Here is a 17,858-nt window from a genome sequence, read left to right as displayed (position 1 = left end):
TAACTTCTGATAAATTCAATCATACAACTCAGACAATGATAAATCTGTTATCTCTATAATACAGTCTTCTCACAGTTCCTTAAGTTCGAAATACAATAAAAATTGCAGTAATACCTCTTCACAAACAAACATTTTTAAATTTACACTTTAGCTAACTTCTGCAATAGTTACTGTAAACACAAGGAAATTCTAAGATGAAACAAACTCACATGTCTGCATAGGAATATTAATGGTTGGAATAATCTTACCGATAATCTTCTATCTTCATCTACTTATACATTTACACCTTTTACAACTGTAAACACTTTAAACAGTAAACGGCACTCATTAAATAAATACTTCTAAGCAATAACTGAATTAATCATCCGTCACAATACACATAAACAAACGTTGTTGCATAAAGTACTACTGATCACTCATGAAATAATTCATGAATACACAATAATTCCTTAACTTTAGGTTTAATATGCACAGTTGTTCATTCCTCCGGCATTTGATTAATTCTTTAGGCACTATAATTCTAAGCACAGCTAACGGTAAACTTCAATTTTACAGCCTCTTCTATTCTAGTAACTCCGTGCTTTATTTCAAGATTCTGTGTATCCTTGACAGGTCGGCCCTGAAATTAAATCTCAACTCAAATATCGCTAGTCTATTTAGTAGTCACTCAGCTGTCTTCCGTAGTTATAATTGTTATTCTACAATTTATTAGCTAACCGCCTCTCGATTAGTAGACTTTATTAGCTGCTTGAGTGATTGCTGATTCGCTATTATCGCACTGTGATTCCCGAATGCTTCGATTCCAACCTAATGCCAATCCTCTCCTTTTTCTCTCTTAATAATCTATCTATTAATTCCTCAATAATTTCAGCGTTCATCGCTTATATATCTCCATTCTTCCCGCCTAAATTGTTCACGTGATTTCTTTCTAAAACTCTTTTCGATAAACCTCACGTGATGTTTCAAAACGTGCTCGCTCACTTACATACGTTTCCATGACAACAAAACAAAATATAATAAAATTGAGCTATTGCATAATGTTAAACTTTACAAACAGGAATAAATAGATAATATTTACATTTCAAATAATGTGCAGTTAAATTATCAAATACAAGTTCTTATAATATTAACATAGTAATAATTAAAATAGCTTAATATTTAATACAGTCTTTTCATTATTAATACATATATCTTGATTAAATAATTAAATATTAGACAAAATTAAGGTAGTTTTATGAATATTAAATTGTAAAATAAGTTGTTTACATTAAATAATATTTACAAGTCTAGCCTTTGTGATGGAAGATCATGTTGGATTCTGAAGCAAATAATAATTACTCTAATCTCTACATAATCAGAATCCAACAGATGGTTATTATACAAAATATCAATGTGTGCAATTCTATAGACAGCCTTGACTTATGGATGAGTTACTCCCAAAGCTGATGGTATCTGACAGAAGTTTACCATATAAGCTATAATGCAATGCTAAGTGCTAAAAAAGGGGAAATTTAAAATCAACTGTTTGGTCATGACAAATAAATAAAGAAAATCATAAATTTAAAATATAATTCTAAAACAATTTAAAACACTTATATCAGTGGATTTCAATGATTCAGATTACTTAAAATGTTCTTTAATGCAAACTCATCCTTTGATTTATCTTTTTCTATACACTTCAAAAACAGTCGATTTAGCCAGTTTAAAGTCAAGTGATAAGCTTGCTATGCCTTGATCACCTTCTTAATTCTTAACGATATTCAATTTCATCTCAAGATCAATCTTATTATAATTACAAGTGGTGCACTGCTCATATCACTTGATCTTTTACTTTCATTATTTAACCCTGTAAAACAGAATGGGGGGGGGGGAATATATATATACATATATCTACTCTATAATATAAAATGATAAGCCTTTTTTTTGTAACATTTTTGTGTCACATTTTTTGTAAAGTTATTTGAAAAGTTTTGAAACTCAGGGGCTACCCTGAGTGTCGAGTCTTCAAAATTCGAGTCATCAGAATTCAAGGAGAACCGGCCTACCAGAACTCGGGGGTTGGGCGCTGTAGGTGCCAAGGGGCAGAACCCCCCTTTTGAATTTTAAAAATTCGAGTCATCAGAATTCAAGGAGAACCGGACTACCAGTCCGGAACTAGGGGGGTTGGGCACCGTTGGCACCGGGGGGGGGGGGGGGAACTCCTTTCGAGTCTTCAAAATTCAATTCAGAATTCAAGGAGAACCGGAACTCGGGGGGGGGGGGGGTGCCATAGGTGTCAGGGAGGGATGGAGCCTTCCTAGTATATATATATATATATATATATATATATATATATATATATATATATATATATATATGAGAATACCACAACTCTCTGTTCAGTAGAGACCAACGTAACTCCAGACTGGCATAAGTCAGGGACTGCCTGTATTATAAAAGATACTGGGATTTTTGCTCAGCTCTGTGAACTACAAAAAAATAGCCTAGTTAGAGTTTGGCTGAAATTTGCTCTTTTCCAGAAAGTCATCACAATATCCTCATCTTATATTCAAAGTGCTTATCTTTGAAAATTGGTATTTTCTCTTACTGCTGCACATTTTGTGACTTCAACAAGAAACTTTCAAAAAGGCATTTGACTTGGTTGTTTTGACATGGTTAATTCAAGGGAGAATTCAAGTCAGTAGTATTAAATTATAGTCCAGTTTGTAACGGGTGTGGTAGCAAAAGTGTTAGACAGGCCAAATAAAAATGGAATACAAACTTAAACTGATGAGAATGGAAATGTTTCCAGAGAGCAGTTTATTAAGAGGCAGTCTGCTTCAGTTATCTAGTAGTAGCCAGGTGATAAATATATTAGACAGAAGAGATGCTTATACAGCAATGTTTCTGGATTTTGATAGCATATATAATAGCAAACTACTGCTCAAACTGAGGAGGATAGGAGAGGACAGTTGGCTGAAAGGAGTTAGTGAGTTATACTGGGTGAAATGTCTTGAAAGTGAAAGGTAATAACAGGGTACCACAGGATTCTGTCTGTTTTCAAGGTGCTTTCGCTTAATTAATGTATCAACAATATATAATTTGAGACAAGATATTCAACTGTCTACTGATGATGCTGAACTTGATTGTTAGGAAGTCCTGATGTTGTGTTGTTACAAGAGGATCTGAAAAGGTGCTGTTTTGGGTAGATGATTGCCAACTGAAATCAGGAACTTTTATAGAGAACACACAGAATGAGGCATGGTGTATTGGTGTATTGAAGGAACTTCACTCCAGAAGGTGGATGGGACAAGAGATCTGTATTTGTGGATAGTGAATTTAAGTTCAGGAGATATAATACAAAAGCTATAAATGTTACTTAGAAAACTGCTGCAACTTGAAAGACACTGATGAATAATGATAAGGAGGTGATAATTCCTGTGTATAATCCACTAATCAGACCTCATCTGAATTTCTATGCCTAAATCTGCTCACCTAGATATCTGGATAAGGGAAAATTAGATAATACAGAGGTGAGTGACTAAGAATATCTCAGGACTCTTGAATGTTGAGTATATGAACAGATTAACTTCTTTGTATTCTTTAGAATTTGGCAAGTAGGAGAAGTAGGGGGGGGGGGGAGATATGATTTGAGACATAAGTTAGTGAGAGGGAATCTATCATATTAATCTCCCACCCACAACATATGTGGGTGGGAGAATAAAATCATCCCTGGAAACTGTATAAGGTTCATGAGTCTTCTGACTTGATGGAGATACCAATATAATTATTATTATTCAGGCCTCCATGAAGTCAAAAGACTCATCGTGGGAGGTCCTTCCTAAGAACATAAAGTCTGTCAAGACTCATCGAGGGGAGGTCCCCCCCCCCTAAGAAACACAAAGTCTATCATACCACTCCTTAAACTCATTGACCATTCTCGCTCTCACCACTCCATCAGGCAATGCATTCCACGGTTCAACCACCCTCCACACAAAGAAACCACTCCTCACCCTCTTGCTCACAGTTTCGTTTCATAACTTCCAGGGATGGCCTCTTGTCATCACTCCTTCTCGCTGTTCAACCAAGCGAAAGAACTCCCCAGTGTCAACCCTGTAACCACCTCTCAACAGTTTAAAAGTCTCAATCATATCACCTCTCCTTCTTCTATCCACCAAACTCTGCAGTCCACATTCCCTCAGCCAATCCTCATAACCAAAATTGTACAGTCCTGAAACCATCTTTGTCGTCCATCTTTGTATCCTTTCCACAGTTAATTTATCCCCTTCAAATCCTGGGGACCAAATCTGAGAACAATAGTCTAAGTGTGGTCTGATCAGAGACTTATACAATGGAATGATAACCCTTTTATCTCTGCAGGTCAGTGTCCTTCTCATAATTGCAACAATCCTCTGTGTTACCTTCACCACCTTTGCAATAGGTTCCCTAAATTTCAGGTTTCTATCAATCATCAACCCCAGATCTCTTGTCTCCCCTACTTCCTCCAGTATAACTCCTCCCATAGAGGATGCAGCATCCCATCGATGTTTCCCAAACCTCAAGAACATTTTGCTGCATTAAACTGACACCCCCATTCATTTGCCCATCTATCTAGCTTATTCAAATCCTCTTGCAGGGCTACCACAGCTGCACTATTACTAATAATCCTTCCCAGCTTCGCATCATCCGCAAACAACTGAATATCCCCTTGCAATGTCATTGATATAAAGGTTAAACAATATAGGTCCTAGTACTGAGCTCTGTGGGACCCCACTTGTAACCCTCTGCCTCCGTGAAACTGCTCCACCATATACACAACTCTCTGATACCTATCAGACAGCCAATCTTGAAGTTGCAGCACATGGGTCTGACATCCAGACCCATGTGCTGCAACTTAAATATCAGCTTATCATGTGGCACCCTGTCAAATGCCTTCGCTAAGTCTAAGAAAATTTGCAGTATATGCCTTTCCCTCATCTAATGTTCTTATAACTTTATTATAAAAGGCTTGCATATTGCTAAAACAAAAGCACCCCTTCACAAATCCATGTTGACTCTCACAGATAACATTACCCTCATCTGCCCAATGCTGTATATGGTCTCTCACTACTTTCTCCAAGATCTTAACTATTGATGACACACAAACTGGCCTATAATTAGACACTTCCAGTCTGTTACCACCCTTATGCAATGGCACTATCTTACCTTCCTTCCATTCCCTGGGCACCTTTCCTGCAGCCAGACTTTCATTGAAAAGCCAAGCTAAAGGCACTGTCAGTTCCCTAGCACATCTCTCTCAAAACTCGTGGTGAAATACCATCCAGTCCCAAAGCTTTACTGACATCCAGAGTACTCAGTACCTGAAAAACACTCTCCTCCTGTACCTCTAAACCTCGAACTTGCCCTATCCCTCTAGCATTAAAACTGACTCCTCTAGGATGAAATACTCCAATAAAGTGTTCATTGAACAATTCCACTATGTCCTCTGCATCAGTCACTCTATTCCCATTTTTATCCCACAATATCATTCTTTCACAGTCATTTCTCCTCTTACTGGCCACATAGCTAAAAAATTCCCTAGGATTTTCTTTGGATCTTAGGGCCAATCTCCTCTCATATTCCAGTTTCACTTTCCTTACCACACTAGTCACTCTTCTGGCCTGTGTCTTATATTCTTCATGCATCTTCTCTTCACCCGTCTCCTTATATCTCTTTCATAGCCTCCTTTTCGCATGCAATTCCTGTTTAATATTGTTTGTCATCCACTTTACTCCAAATTGTGTCCTCTTCTTCACTCGTGGTATACAACTTACCATTGTTGCTAACAAATATTCTTTCACAATTTCCCACGCACTAATGACTGCAGGTTTCTGACCGATTGAGGGCCGTGCAACGATGTCGGACAGTGAGCCTTTTCCCGTGGACGCTTGATAGACTCTGGGTGGTACTATATGTAAGATGTCGGCACTTTCAGTTTCATTCTTTTGCTAAGAATCTCTTCGAAATAAATCAGCGCAACGCCTCCTTAGAACTGGCAAAACTGATGAGAGTATCCGGCTGCAGACCCAGAAGGACATAGACACAGCGCCAGATGCAGAGTAAAGCGTAATCAGATGACTACCGTAACCCTCCAGGTGGACATGACCTGATGAAAGTACTAGTCGTGTTTAACAAAGAAAGAGAGATCTGGAGGACCTAGTAAATCGGCATAGAAATGGTAAAGTACAGAAATTTATTATATATTCCCTAGTCATATTAGAGGAATGAGAACTTGTTTTGTGTTGATCGAATGTGGACAGTTATTTAGAGAACTTTAGGTGATTATCTTTATTAGTAGTGGCTGATTTCCATTAGACTAGTTGTCTGGAAAAAGATTGTAGATGGATGTGACAGAATTTAATGTGTGAAAATAATGTTGTAGATAGAATTTAATTAGAAGTTCATAGTGTGTATGTCATGTATATTGATGCTTAATTTAAGGAAAGAGGTTACTGCTCATATATTAGAGTGTTTACTTGTTTTCACCTAATTTGATTTTAGTATGACATTGCATTAATTAAGAGTGTGATATAATCAAATTGTATGTGTTTTAGAATCCCAATAAACATGTTTTGCTCCTTGTATATGAGTTTTGCCTGAATATGAAATCAAACTACCACCCATAAATCTGAACCTAAGCGGGAGGGAAAGAAAAGCATAATATGTTAAATTAGAGGTCATGACTGCAAAGCTGAAATTTATATAACCATAGCAGAGTGTTGGTTAATGAGCATGTGCATAAATCTTCTGGGAAGGTCTCTCTGAATAAGAGTTCCTTCTATCCTAGGTTATTGGCTGGTGCAGCTTTAAAAAATAAATTCATCAATATCTGAAAAGGGGACAGCCCCAGATAGAAATTTTAAAGGATTCTTTCTTATTTTAGGAATCATCTTTAACAGTTAGAGTAATAAATGTGACAATAAAAAAATAAAATCAGCCAGAGATATAGATTAGACTTCCTTGTTAGAATAAATACTTAGGAAGTAAGTTGGAAGTCAAAGTTAGTTGGATATTAGGAGATTTAGATTCTATTGTAGGGAGGAAACCTTACAAACAAAAAGAGTAGAATAAATTATAGAAAGAAACAACGACGTAACAATATGTTCATGTAAATAAAAAATATGACAATTTTAATAGAACAAAATTTGAAATAGGTTCCTCTTCATTTCCTGTCCATGAAAATCCACATTTCAAGTAATTCATGTCATACTTACAAAGATTTCTCATCTTCTTCTTTCTGGTTGGTTCTCTAGAGATGCCAGATGACACACCCTTATCAATTTCATTTGATCCAGATACAATATCAATGTTTCTTGTTGCTTACGGCTACTTGTATTTGCTATATTGCTCTCTTTTGTACGTTTTATAAATCCAGTCTTTAACCAATGATCCATACTTAAGAATTTGAAAGCTAAAAAAATTACCGTATTTACTCTAATATAACTTGCACTTTTTTCCCAAAATTAAAGCTACAAAATCGTGGTGCGAGATATATGCGGGGATTTTCAGAAATTAAAGTTTTCAGAAAAAAACTGAAAATGGTGTGCCTTACCAAGAGGCTCCTATTCGCTATCGCTACTTTTGGCATCGAGAACAGTTTCCTTGTGTGCATCGTCAAAGTCATCTACCCAAATAGCTTCATCTTCTTTCAAATTATTTCAAGCAAAAATTACCAGTGATTTACAAGACTTGAGATGTGTAATGAACAATCTTTCACGAATGACTAATGAGAAGTAAAAGCAGAGCATGAAACAGACAACAATAGTAGGCCAGTAGAGATAGAACAGCAATGAAAAAGTGAATATGATTGGTGCTGTATTAACAAAAGATCACGCGAACCAAAGACAAAGGCAAGCCGACAGTTGAGTTGAAATGCCAATTCTCTTCAAGCGAATTCCATAATATCTGAAAAAACATATTCACTATATATTTCTTAGCTTTAACACGTTCACAATGGGGTGGTGACAAGCAAAACCATATGTTGCAATGGCAACATAGTTTTGCTTGAGTCTATACAGCAGTTTCTGTTGGAGGGAGATGTGATCCATTAGTTAGTACCGTTTATATTCCCAGTTTTCTCTAATTCCACTATTTGTTGAGAAATATATTGCACAGACTGCAAATGTCTCTGTACCTTATTCAGTAATGCAATAAAACTACTGTACTTGTTTTTCAGCATCTTCAGTATAGTGACGCTGTTGGGGAAGGCGTGTTGTTTATTGCACAGAGCGAGTTACTATCGCCAGGACGTGAATGTCGTGGCAATAATAACTCGCAATTTGAGTAGGACAATTCATACATAACATATAATTTATGGAGAAATATATATGTTTAAAATAATCCTTTTTTTCTTAATAATGATTTTGGCTATGCATCATGCATTATTGATGCATAGCCGAAAATTGTCACGTACCCCTGAAGATCTTTCGCGAACCCCAGGAGTACGCATCCCACACACTGAGAAACACTGCTCTAGGAAATAAAAGAAAAGGAAGACAGCACCAAAATTTCAGCAGTAGAGAAATGAATGAAGAATAAAATTTTGTTCTGTGAGTTTGGAGTTGAACTAAGGAGAGGGAATGAAATATATTTAGCCACTCTCCAATCCTGCCGTGGTCATGGATATTTATGGATGTTTTTAGTTGGGAGATGAATTTAATTAGCTGGTGTGAGACCACTACTCCTGCTTACTGGAAGCCTGAAGTGGCTTGGAAAAGTCCAATGTCTGGCCTCTAGAGTAGGGTTTCTGAACTGCATAAAAATAAATAAAAATAAAAAATGCTTAACCTTTTATACTTGATAAATTATATTCTTGCTTAATCCATTATCCAAGTGTAAGCAAACAAAGTTTGCACATAAAGTGAATGAACAGGCGACTTGAACATAGAGACTGTTAACTTCTTAATTGCTTTAGCATCTCACAGAGGCGTAATGAGGCTATGGCCAATGTGGCCCTGGCCATAGGCACTAATTTTACATAAGTGCAAAAATTTAGATTTTTAAAATTTTTTTTTTAGAATGGTGCAATTTTCTTTCTTGGCCATAGTCACCAAAATTCCTCACGACGTCTCTGGTATCTCAAAATGCAAAGTGCATTCCTTTTGGATGTGTATAATGCTATGCATTATAGGAGGAGCCAGCTTCATTCTTTACTAAGATCTCATCAGTGGGAAGATACCAAAGTTGAAATAATGCAGACATTATATATTTCTCAATACAAGTGGTAAAAAGGTGGTGTTGTTTAGTCCATTGAAGAGCCTCTAGATATGACCGTGAGTCTGTTGAACTTTGAAGGGGTAGAGTTTTTTTATAGGGTTATTATCAATTTTTTGTAGAGCAGCGGCAATTTCTGGACAAGAATAAATATGGGTAGCTTGATTCCTGGACAGTTCTTGCATATTTCACAGCTTCTAGTACCATCTGGGTGAATTTTCATGCCTTTAAAATGTTCCATCCTTAGTCTGATGATGATGCTGGTTATTTCTCTATTTACATTATTTTCAATGATTTCATTCTTCTTCTTCTTGATAGTTTGTTTTACCGCTCTTATTTTTGTGACAGAGTTAGCATCAGTTAGTGATAGTGGGTGCAATTTTACCGCTCTTATTTTTGTGACAGAGTTAGCATCAGTTAGTGATAGTGGGTGCAATTTTTGAGGTAAGTATCTTGCTTCTTTGGCTACTCTGCCTGCTCTCTCTCATTGCCTTCAATATTTACATTGGCTGGTATCCATTACAGTGTACAGTTCTTATTTTTCAAATTTAAAGTAGTTGTTCATGAATTTCCTGTGTGGGTTTTGTTTTTCCATTTTTTAATGCTTCAAGTGAAGATGTTGAGTCATTGTAGATGGTTATTCATTCTGTAATATTTATTACTGGATTACAGAGATAGAACTTGCGAACTGCTTGTATGGCTGTTAATTCACAAGTGAAGTTTGAAGCTATTTTTCCAGCTGTGGTTTCAAAGGTGTATCATCACCTTATTATTAAAACAGTCTGGATCACAGATAGTTGTGGAAAGTTTTTTTTTTTTTCACTTCATTACAAAGCAAATTATACTTGACAAGAAATCATATTCTTGTCTAGTTATTTATCAAAGAGCAGGCAAACAAGATTTGTATCTGAACATCTTCATGGTATTTACACCACACCACACCAGGAGGAAATAAATAATTTATTGAATTACTGATGTGTTGCCATAATGCGTAGCAATATGCATGTCCAAAAGAATGAGTGATTTGCATTATAGTATACTAAGGCAATCGAACTCTCTCTAATCCAGAGTATTTTAATAGTAAGGTAATATACATTTTTTATTATTGTATATGGGAAATATATGATTTCTGCATTAATTCAACCTTGGTATTCCTGAGTCTGGCTACCACTAACAAGACCTTAATAAAGGTCGAAACTAGTTTGGACATAGCAACATACATGTCCAAAAGGACGTTTTTCATACTAAGACAACTGATGTGAGGTCAACAACCTCTATATACAAGTAGTGTATTTGTGAAGATACTTCACAAAATAAACAAGGATATAACTTCTGGTCAAGTATAATTTTCATTATTATTAATATGAGTTACTCCACGGAGTCCTTAGACTCATCGAGAGCGGTCCTAAGCATCATGCCAAGCACTATCCATCATTTGCACAGTATCTATCATACTTTTCTTTGAGCTCATTCACAGTCATGGTATCCAAAACAGACTCTGACAGTACCATTCTACTCATTCACTACTCTCCAAGCAAAAAATCTAGTTCTAACACCCTTGCTAATGCCATACTCCTGTTCAATTTCTAAGGATGGCCCCTAGTTCTCCCACCACCAAACCTGTTCTGAAGAATTTCTTCTGTATTAATCTTGTAAAAACCTTCAGTAATTTGTATGCCTCAATCATATCACCCCTTTTCCACCTGTCAATCAATTTCTGTAACCCACAAATCTTCAACCTGTTCTCATGAGGTTCATTCCATAGACCTGCTACCATCTTGGTCACTTGCCTCTGGATCCTCTATCATCATCACCAAGAAATCCATGTGACCAGATCTAGATCTAGTAGTCAAAATGGGGTCTTACCAAGGTTTGATAAAGAGGTATAAAACCCTGCTTGTCTGCTTGCAGAATATTCTTCAGTAACCAAGTAATCCAATGAGCTGCTTCAGCGACTTTTGTGATGTGCCCTCTAAACTTTAATTTCCTACATAGTTCTATCAATGTGGTATACAGCTGGCAATCTTTTCATCCCAAAATGCATAACCTTACACTTTGCCACATTAAACTATTCAGTGGTGAATGAGTGGAATAAGCTGCCAGAATCTGTTGTGGGTGCCATGACTGTGAATGAGTTCAAAGCAAAGTATGATAGAATCTAAGGACTCATTGGAGTTTCCCGTAATAATAATTAAAATAATAAGCTGACATCCATTTTCCTCTGCCCAAATTGCCAGTCTATAAAAATCAGTAATCATATCAAGGTTTTGTGATATGCTATATACCTCCATTTCATTTACCTCAGTTTCCATATAAGCCTTCGCCTCTCTCATTAATGGAATATCTCTACCTGGTGGATGATATAGTCTTGCAAAGCATTCACTTAGTAATTCTACTATTTTGCTTGATTCAGTTACCTACCTACCATCAGCATTCATTAATATCATTCTGCCATATACATTATTCCTTTTACTTGCAACATAACCAAAAGAACCCTTTGTGATTATCATTGGCTTGCAGTGCTAATTTCCTTTCATACTCTGCATAATGAACTCTTTCATAATTTACTTTGTAACCAAGTGAAAAAAAACTTTCTACTATGCTTAGCCCTCCAAAGGTGACTATATACTGTAAGTTTACAAAAAAACTTTGATTGGGAGGTACATAAAAAAAAATAATAAAGTAAAATAAAAACAACAGATTTAGAGGAGATTGTGCGAGTGTGTGTGGAGGGTGGGGGGGGATATAATGATGCAAATCCTGGTAAACAGTAATCATGGAAAAATTGCGACTAGCAGCATCTAAATGCTTGGGTGAAAGAGAGCTTATTGAACTTGTGAAAGACTACAAATGTAATATACTGAGTCAAGGATTTTTAGAAAGTTATGAAGAATACAGTGCATTTGAAGGCAGAATTTAATGGTTGGACAGATTTGTGATTTACATAGAGTTAACGTATATTAAGATGTAGAGTAACACCTTTAGTGAAAGAGAAACTTCATTTACATACAAACAGGCATAGGTGTTTGAGGATTAATCATAATATGCTTCATGGTATTTATGACATACCAAGAGAAACTAAACAAATAATTTATTGAATTAATAATGCTTTGCTGGATTTCTAGCTGGCATCTTCAGAGCACAAATTATAACTGTGGTAAAACATACAGTGTTAAATTAGAATATAGCAGAAACAATTCAAATTGTAACTGAACAGAAACTAATTTCCTATCTAGGCACTCTCTAAGAGACAAATAAAAATGCAGTTAATTCAATGAAGTCATGCTAAATGTGGCCTTAGAAAGATTTTCTACTAGATCTTTGACAAATTAATTTTTCAACCATACTTATTGAGGTTAGGAGAGTATTTCATAGCAGATGCTGATTCCAAAAATAGTCTCAGCTGTGTAGTGACTTCTATATATAGCATAGCTGTCTTCTCCCATTTAATCCTGTGACGGCATATTCAAAGCATAGTCTGCCAGTCCTGACTTGCCATACATATGATGAATATAGTTTATATGTTCTTCGTGGCAGACAATAGTAGATCTATTAGTCAAAAGCAACCTCAATTGCAGACATGAGGAACATTATACACTCTAATACACATAGGATGAAGCTGATCGTCAAGTTCAAGCTGATGGCCTAGAAAATATTCCTAATTAGCAGCTAGAATCAAACCTGTAAGTCTTTCTTCTGGCAGTGTAGCATTATGGAAGTGCCACCTACAAGGTAACACAGATAACTCATAAAATAATATAAATATTATAATGCTACCAACATAAAAAAAAAAAAAAGTTATGCTGACTTTGTATTTGCTATAGTGAGGTTCAACAGCATTTTTAACTTAAAAAGCTAACTTTGCTTTGACTTTTATTTTAACTTTGCCAAGATGCTAAATCAATGAAATTTCAAAACTATTTTATCATGCTATTTGCTAAAGCAAATGTGAATTTGAATTTAATTGTTTGCAAGAGAAAAATGGGTAAAACACACAATCATTTTATAATGCTACAACATTATAGAATAATTGTGTGTCACACTAATAGGTTGTAGAAAAATTTACAAGTTCTGAGTTACTATTTACCTGCTATACAGTGCACATTGGGTTCAATAACAGTAGTCATTTGCAACTCTTGTAAAGGATAACAGTAACCTTTTGGATACAATGCAAAAATATCAATCCACTCTGATCCTCGTACACTTTCTATTGAAGCGCTTCCAGTGTCTCCAGATGTTGCTTATAAAGAAAAACATTGTATAATGAATAAAAAAAATAACAATTATATTTTTATAACAGCTGACACATGTATGGAAAAATTATTATTATTATTATGTGGGACCTCCAGGGAGTCCAAAGACTCATCGAGGGAGGGCACTTACTCTACAACTCTCAGTCTTCACCAACTTCACCAATTCCAATGAACAGCAACTACACCAATGCCATCTACCGAACACCACCACTAGTGTTTTCACAGTCAATCACAAACATCCATGCTCACAGTGGGATTCAAACCTGCAGCCTTTTGGCTGGAGAGCAGATACACTAACCACTCAGCCAACAAGGCCAGCACTTTTAACTTAATTTATTATAATTTATTAAGCTCCAATATATTTCATCCTATGTTACAAGGACATCATTGAGAAGAAAAGAAAGAGAGGAGATCAGTTAACATTCAAAACATGAATCATAAGACAGAGTCACTCAGCATATGCTTTCCTCTCAGTCACACCCAAGTTACCAGGAAAATGCACTTTTAGAGTTGAAAGGGAACAATGGACAGTTTCGTAATCATAAGTTACAAAACTTATTCATAATTTTACAGAGTAAAGATAATATGCATCCTTGTCTTACCCCTTATTTTACATCAAACCATCTTCCTGTGTTACCTTCAATTCTAACTGCTGACTTATCCTTGTTATATTCCCATGATTTCTCAACCATTTGTTGTAAAGTAAAAATTTGATTTTGATAATCTTTATTTGGTACTGCACTTCAACACTCTCAGGCAGTACAATCCAACAATCACCACTCTTCAAACAAAAATCCTACTCTCCCCCAGCTCATGCTTTCATTTAAAGGAAAGATTCCTATTAACCAACTCTGCAAACTGCATTCATTCAATCTGTCCACATACTCAACATTCCAAAGACCAGCAACCACCTTAGTCAATCATCTCTGGTGTTTCCAAATATCTCTTCATCCTTTTACAAACCAGGTGACCAAAAGGACCTAAAATTTAAGGACACATTACTAAAATTGTGACTATACCATAGTTGATTATGGTAGTGATGCAGAGGTGTAGAAGTAAGATTGTTCTCATGTCATTGTATAAGGCTTTGATCAGGCCATGTATAAAATAGTTCATACATGGCCTGATCAAAGCCTTATACAATGACATGAGAACAATCTTACTTCTACACCTCTGCATCACTACCATAATCAACTATGGTATAGTCACAATTTTAGTAATGTGTCCCTAAATTTTAGGTCCTTATCACCATAAACCACAGATCCCTCATCTCCTCTGCTTCCTCTAGATCTCACCACTAATTCATGCCCAATTCATATTCTGCATATAAGCTTCCTGAATCTTAAAACCTTACACTTCGCAGCACTGAACTGTAAGCCCAACTCATTTTCCATTTGGCCAGTCTATTCAAGTCCTCTTGTGAAACAATGACATCTGCTCTACTCTTTATAGTTCTTTCCAACTTTGCATAATTTACAAACAACTGCATATCACCAATCACATCTTTCCCCAATATCATTAACATACAAGTTAAACTGCAATCGCCCACAAAACAGACCCTTTGGGCACATTGCTAGTAACTTTCCTTTACAGGGATATTATTCCCCACCCTCCCTTCCTACACAACTTGCTGATACCTTATCAGATAACTAATATCCAATCCAGTGCATTAATCTACTTTCCAACCTTGTCCTTTCCTTTACAATTTAATCACTAACCTGTCATGCAGTAATTCATGAAAGGCTTTGAAAAATATAAATATGCCACTGTGTACGAATCTCCCTTCTTCATATATTTGGCACCTTGTTGGCAAGTAGACTGAAATAACCATCTTTCTTTAGAAACCCATGCTATTCATTAAGAGAATGTTGCTGTTTTCTGCCCTGCATCTGCATGACTAACTTCTCTAACATTTTAACCAGAACTCCAGACTCACAGATTGGTGTATAATTCAAAGCCTTCCTTATGAAGGAGAACAATTTTGCCCTCTTTCACTGCTTTGGAACATGGCCCAGTCTAAGACTCATGTTAAAAAGGTACATCAATGCTGTTGTTAACTCCTTGGACCATTCCCTCAAAACATACAGTGATATATTATAAACTCCTGCAGCCTTATTCCAATCCAGTTCATTCACTGTTGGTGACTCCTCTCCCCTCCAGTACACTCAAAGTTCTGCATGATTTCACATGCACAAAGATGAAATGTTCATTTAATATCTCAAATATATCCTCCATAGTAGTCATCACTCTACTATTTTCACCAATCAGTATTATCTGTATATAACCATTCTTTCTTCTGCTGGCCACATATCAAAAAAACTCTCTTGGATTTCATTTGGCCTCAGCTAACTGCTACTTATACTATACTTTTGCTACCCTTATCAAGCAAGTCACCTTTCTTTCCTGCTTTTTTTTATTCCTCATGAAACTAATTATTGCGTCTCCCCTTGTACTGCCTCCATAATGCCTTTTCTTCCAGACTGCATGCCTAAACTCTTCAGTCATCCATTTTACACTTAGCTTTTTTAACCTCCTGATGTTTGAAATACATTCAGACATTGCCCCTTTGCCAGAGACAGTTCCTGAGCAGGGGCCATGCAGCATTATGAGGGGAGGGGGGTGAAAAGTTCTGATAAACGCCTAGAACAAAAATGACATTAAAGCAAATGATATAACCACAAGAAAGAACATATTTTAAAACCCTTTAACCCTCATGTTTCATCAAATTGTAATAATTTGTTCTTTTTCTTTTAGGATATATATGAAGACATGTCAGAGGTTTTGAAGAAATTCAAAGCGCAGAGGTAGGGGCCATCAAGTTTTTCGTGCTGCAAGAAAAGTCCAGAACTGAGATTCACCAAACTTTATGTGAGACTTTAGAGGACAGTGCCCCAGCATATCCAACAGTTGGCAGATGGGTGGCCAAATTTAAAACTGGGCATCCTGTGAGAACAGATGTCGCCAAATCAGGAAAATCTTCCACAGTGATCACACCTGAAAACATCAATGCAGTGCATGCCATAATTCTTAGTGATAGACAAATACCAGCCAAAAACATTGCAAAGATTCTCAGGATATCCAGGGAACGAGTTGGGGTCATCATTCACCAACATCTGAACATGCAGAAGCTCTCACTGAAGTGGGTCCCCAAATGTTTGAATACCGACAAAAAGAGAGAACATGTGCTGTCATCTCAAAGGATCTTGGATGATTTTGAGAAATCAGGTGCAACTTTTTTTTTTTAGCTCATATTGTGACTGTTGATGAAATATAGTTTCATCACTCTGACCCAGGGATCAAACAACAGTCAATGGAGTGGAGACAAAAAAAGGTTCTCCATGACCAAAGAAGTTCCAAACCCAAAAGTCATTAGGGAAGGTTCTTGACATTGTCTTTTGGGATATGGATGGTGTAATCCTTACCAAATGCCTCAAAAAAAAGGTGAAACTGTTATAGCAACAGTTTATTCAATAGCTCTGAAGGAATTGAAGGTGGTACTAAAGGAAAAACACCATGGGAAACTGAACAGAGACATGTTGTTTTTGCTGGACAATGCACCTGCTCACGAAACCCAACAGACAATACACAACTTGGGCTTGAATGCCTGCCTCACTCACCCTATTTGCAGACCTGGTCTCGTATGACTATTTCCTATTCCCAAATTAAAGAAACACTTGAAAGGAACAAAATTTATTACAGATGAAGAAGTCATATCTGCAGCTGAGGACTGGATTGTGCAACAAGGGAAAGACTTTTTTCTCAGAGGATTGCAAATGATGCAGCAACATTGTAACACGTATATAACATTTCATGGGGAATATATACAATAATGTGTAAGTCACATGGTTCTATCTCAATTCCTTCAGGGTGATTATCACAACTTTCAGCACATCCTCATAATCTCCTTCTCACCTAATTTCTCATTCCATGATACAGCTGCAGGCCATCTCATGACTTCAATTTGTCATAATCAACAGCTTTATAACTACAATATGTACATACTTTTCTTACAGAAGCCCAAATATGTCCCAAGTGATCATTTACTAACTGGAAGAAGATTTGACATCTCATTTATAATAAAATCTTCTGATGAAGTGATCAAGTCCAAGATCATTGATTCTTGTGTGCCCTCTTACATACTGCCTAAGGTAGCTGTCTGTCAAAAACTCCAGAAATTCATTCTTTTTACCCATGGGTGATCTCTTCATTTTAATATATTACCATAATTAAAGTCACCCATAATGATCACCCTTTTTTTATTTGCCAGACTAATGTGCCCACACATTTCCCTCTACATTACCAAGCCTATAGCAACACCTAACTAAATATTTTATACTCTCCACCTCTACCTCACACCATACTGCCTCAAAACCA

General features: G+C 36.3%; 1 protein-coding gene across 1 annotated transcript in view; it reads right to left on the bottom strand.

The window, feature by feature from the left end:
• LOC150110548 (threonine synthase-like 2) overlaps window positions 1-17,858 on the bottom strand; it is an 86,650-nt gene that overhangs the window by 31,968 nt on the left and 36,824 nt on the right. The window contains exon 4 of the mRNA XM_090401065.1: window positions 13,319-13,471. Coding sequence (XP_090257191.1) covers window positions 13,319-13,471 — 153 coding nt within the window. The remainder of the gene's footprint in view (window positions 1-13,318; window positions 13,472-17,858) is intronic.

The sequence above is a fragment of the Typopeltis vanoorti genome, chromosome 1, assembly GCF_054136105.1.
Source record: "Typopeltis vanoorti isolate ZY-2024b chromosome 1, IOZ_Tvanoo_1.0, whole genome shotgun sequence".
In the NCBI taxonomy this organism is placed as follows: Eukaryota; Metazoa; Arthropoda; class Arachnida; order Uropygi; family Thelyphonidae; genus Typopeltis; species Typopeltis vanoorti.
Note: the sequence above shows the minus strand (reverse complement) of the source record. Positions and strands in the feature narration are given on the sequence as shown.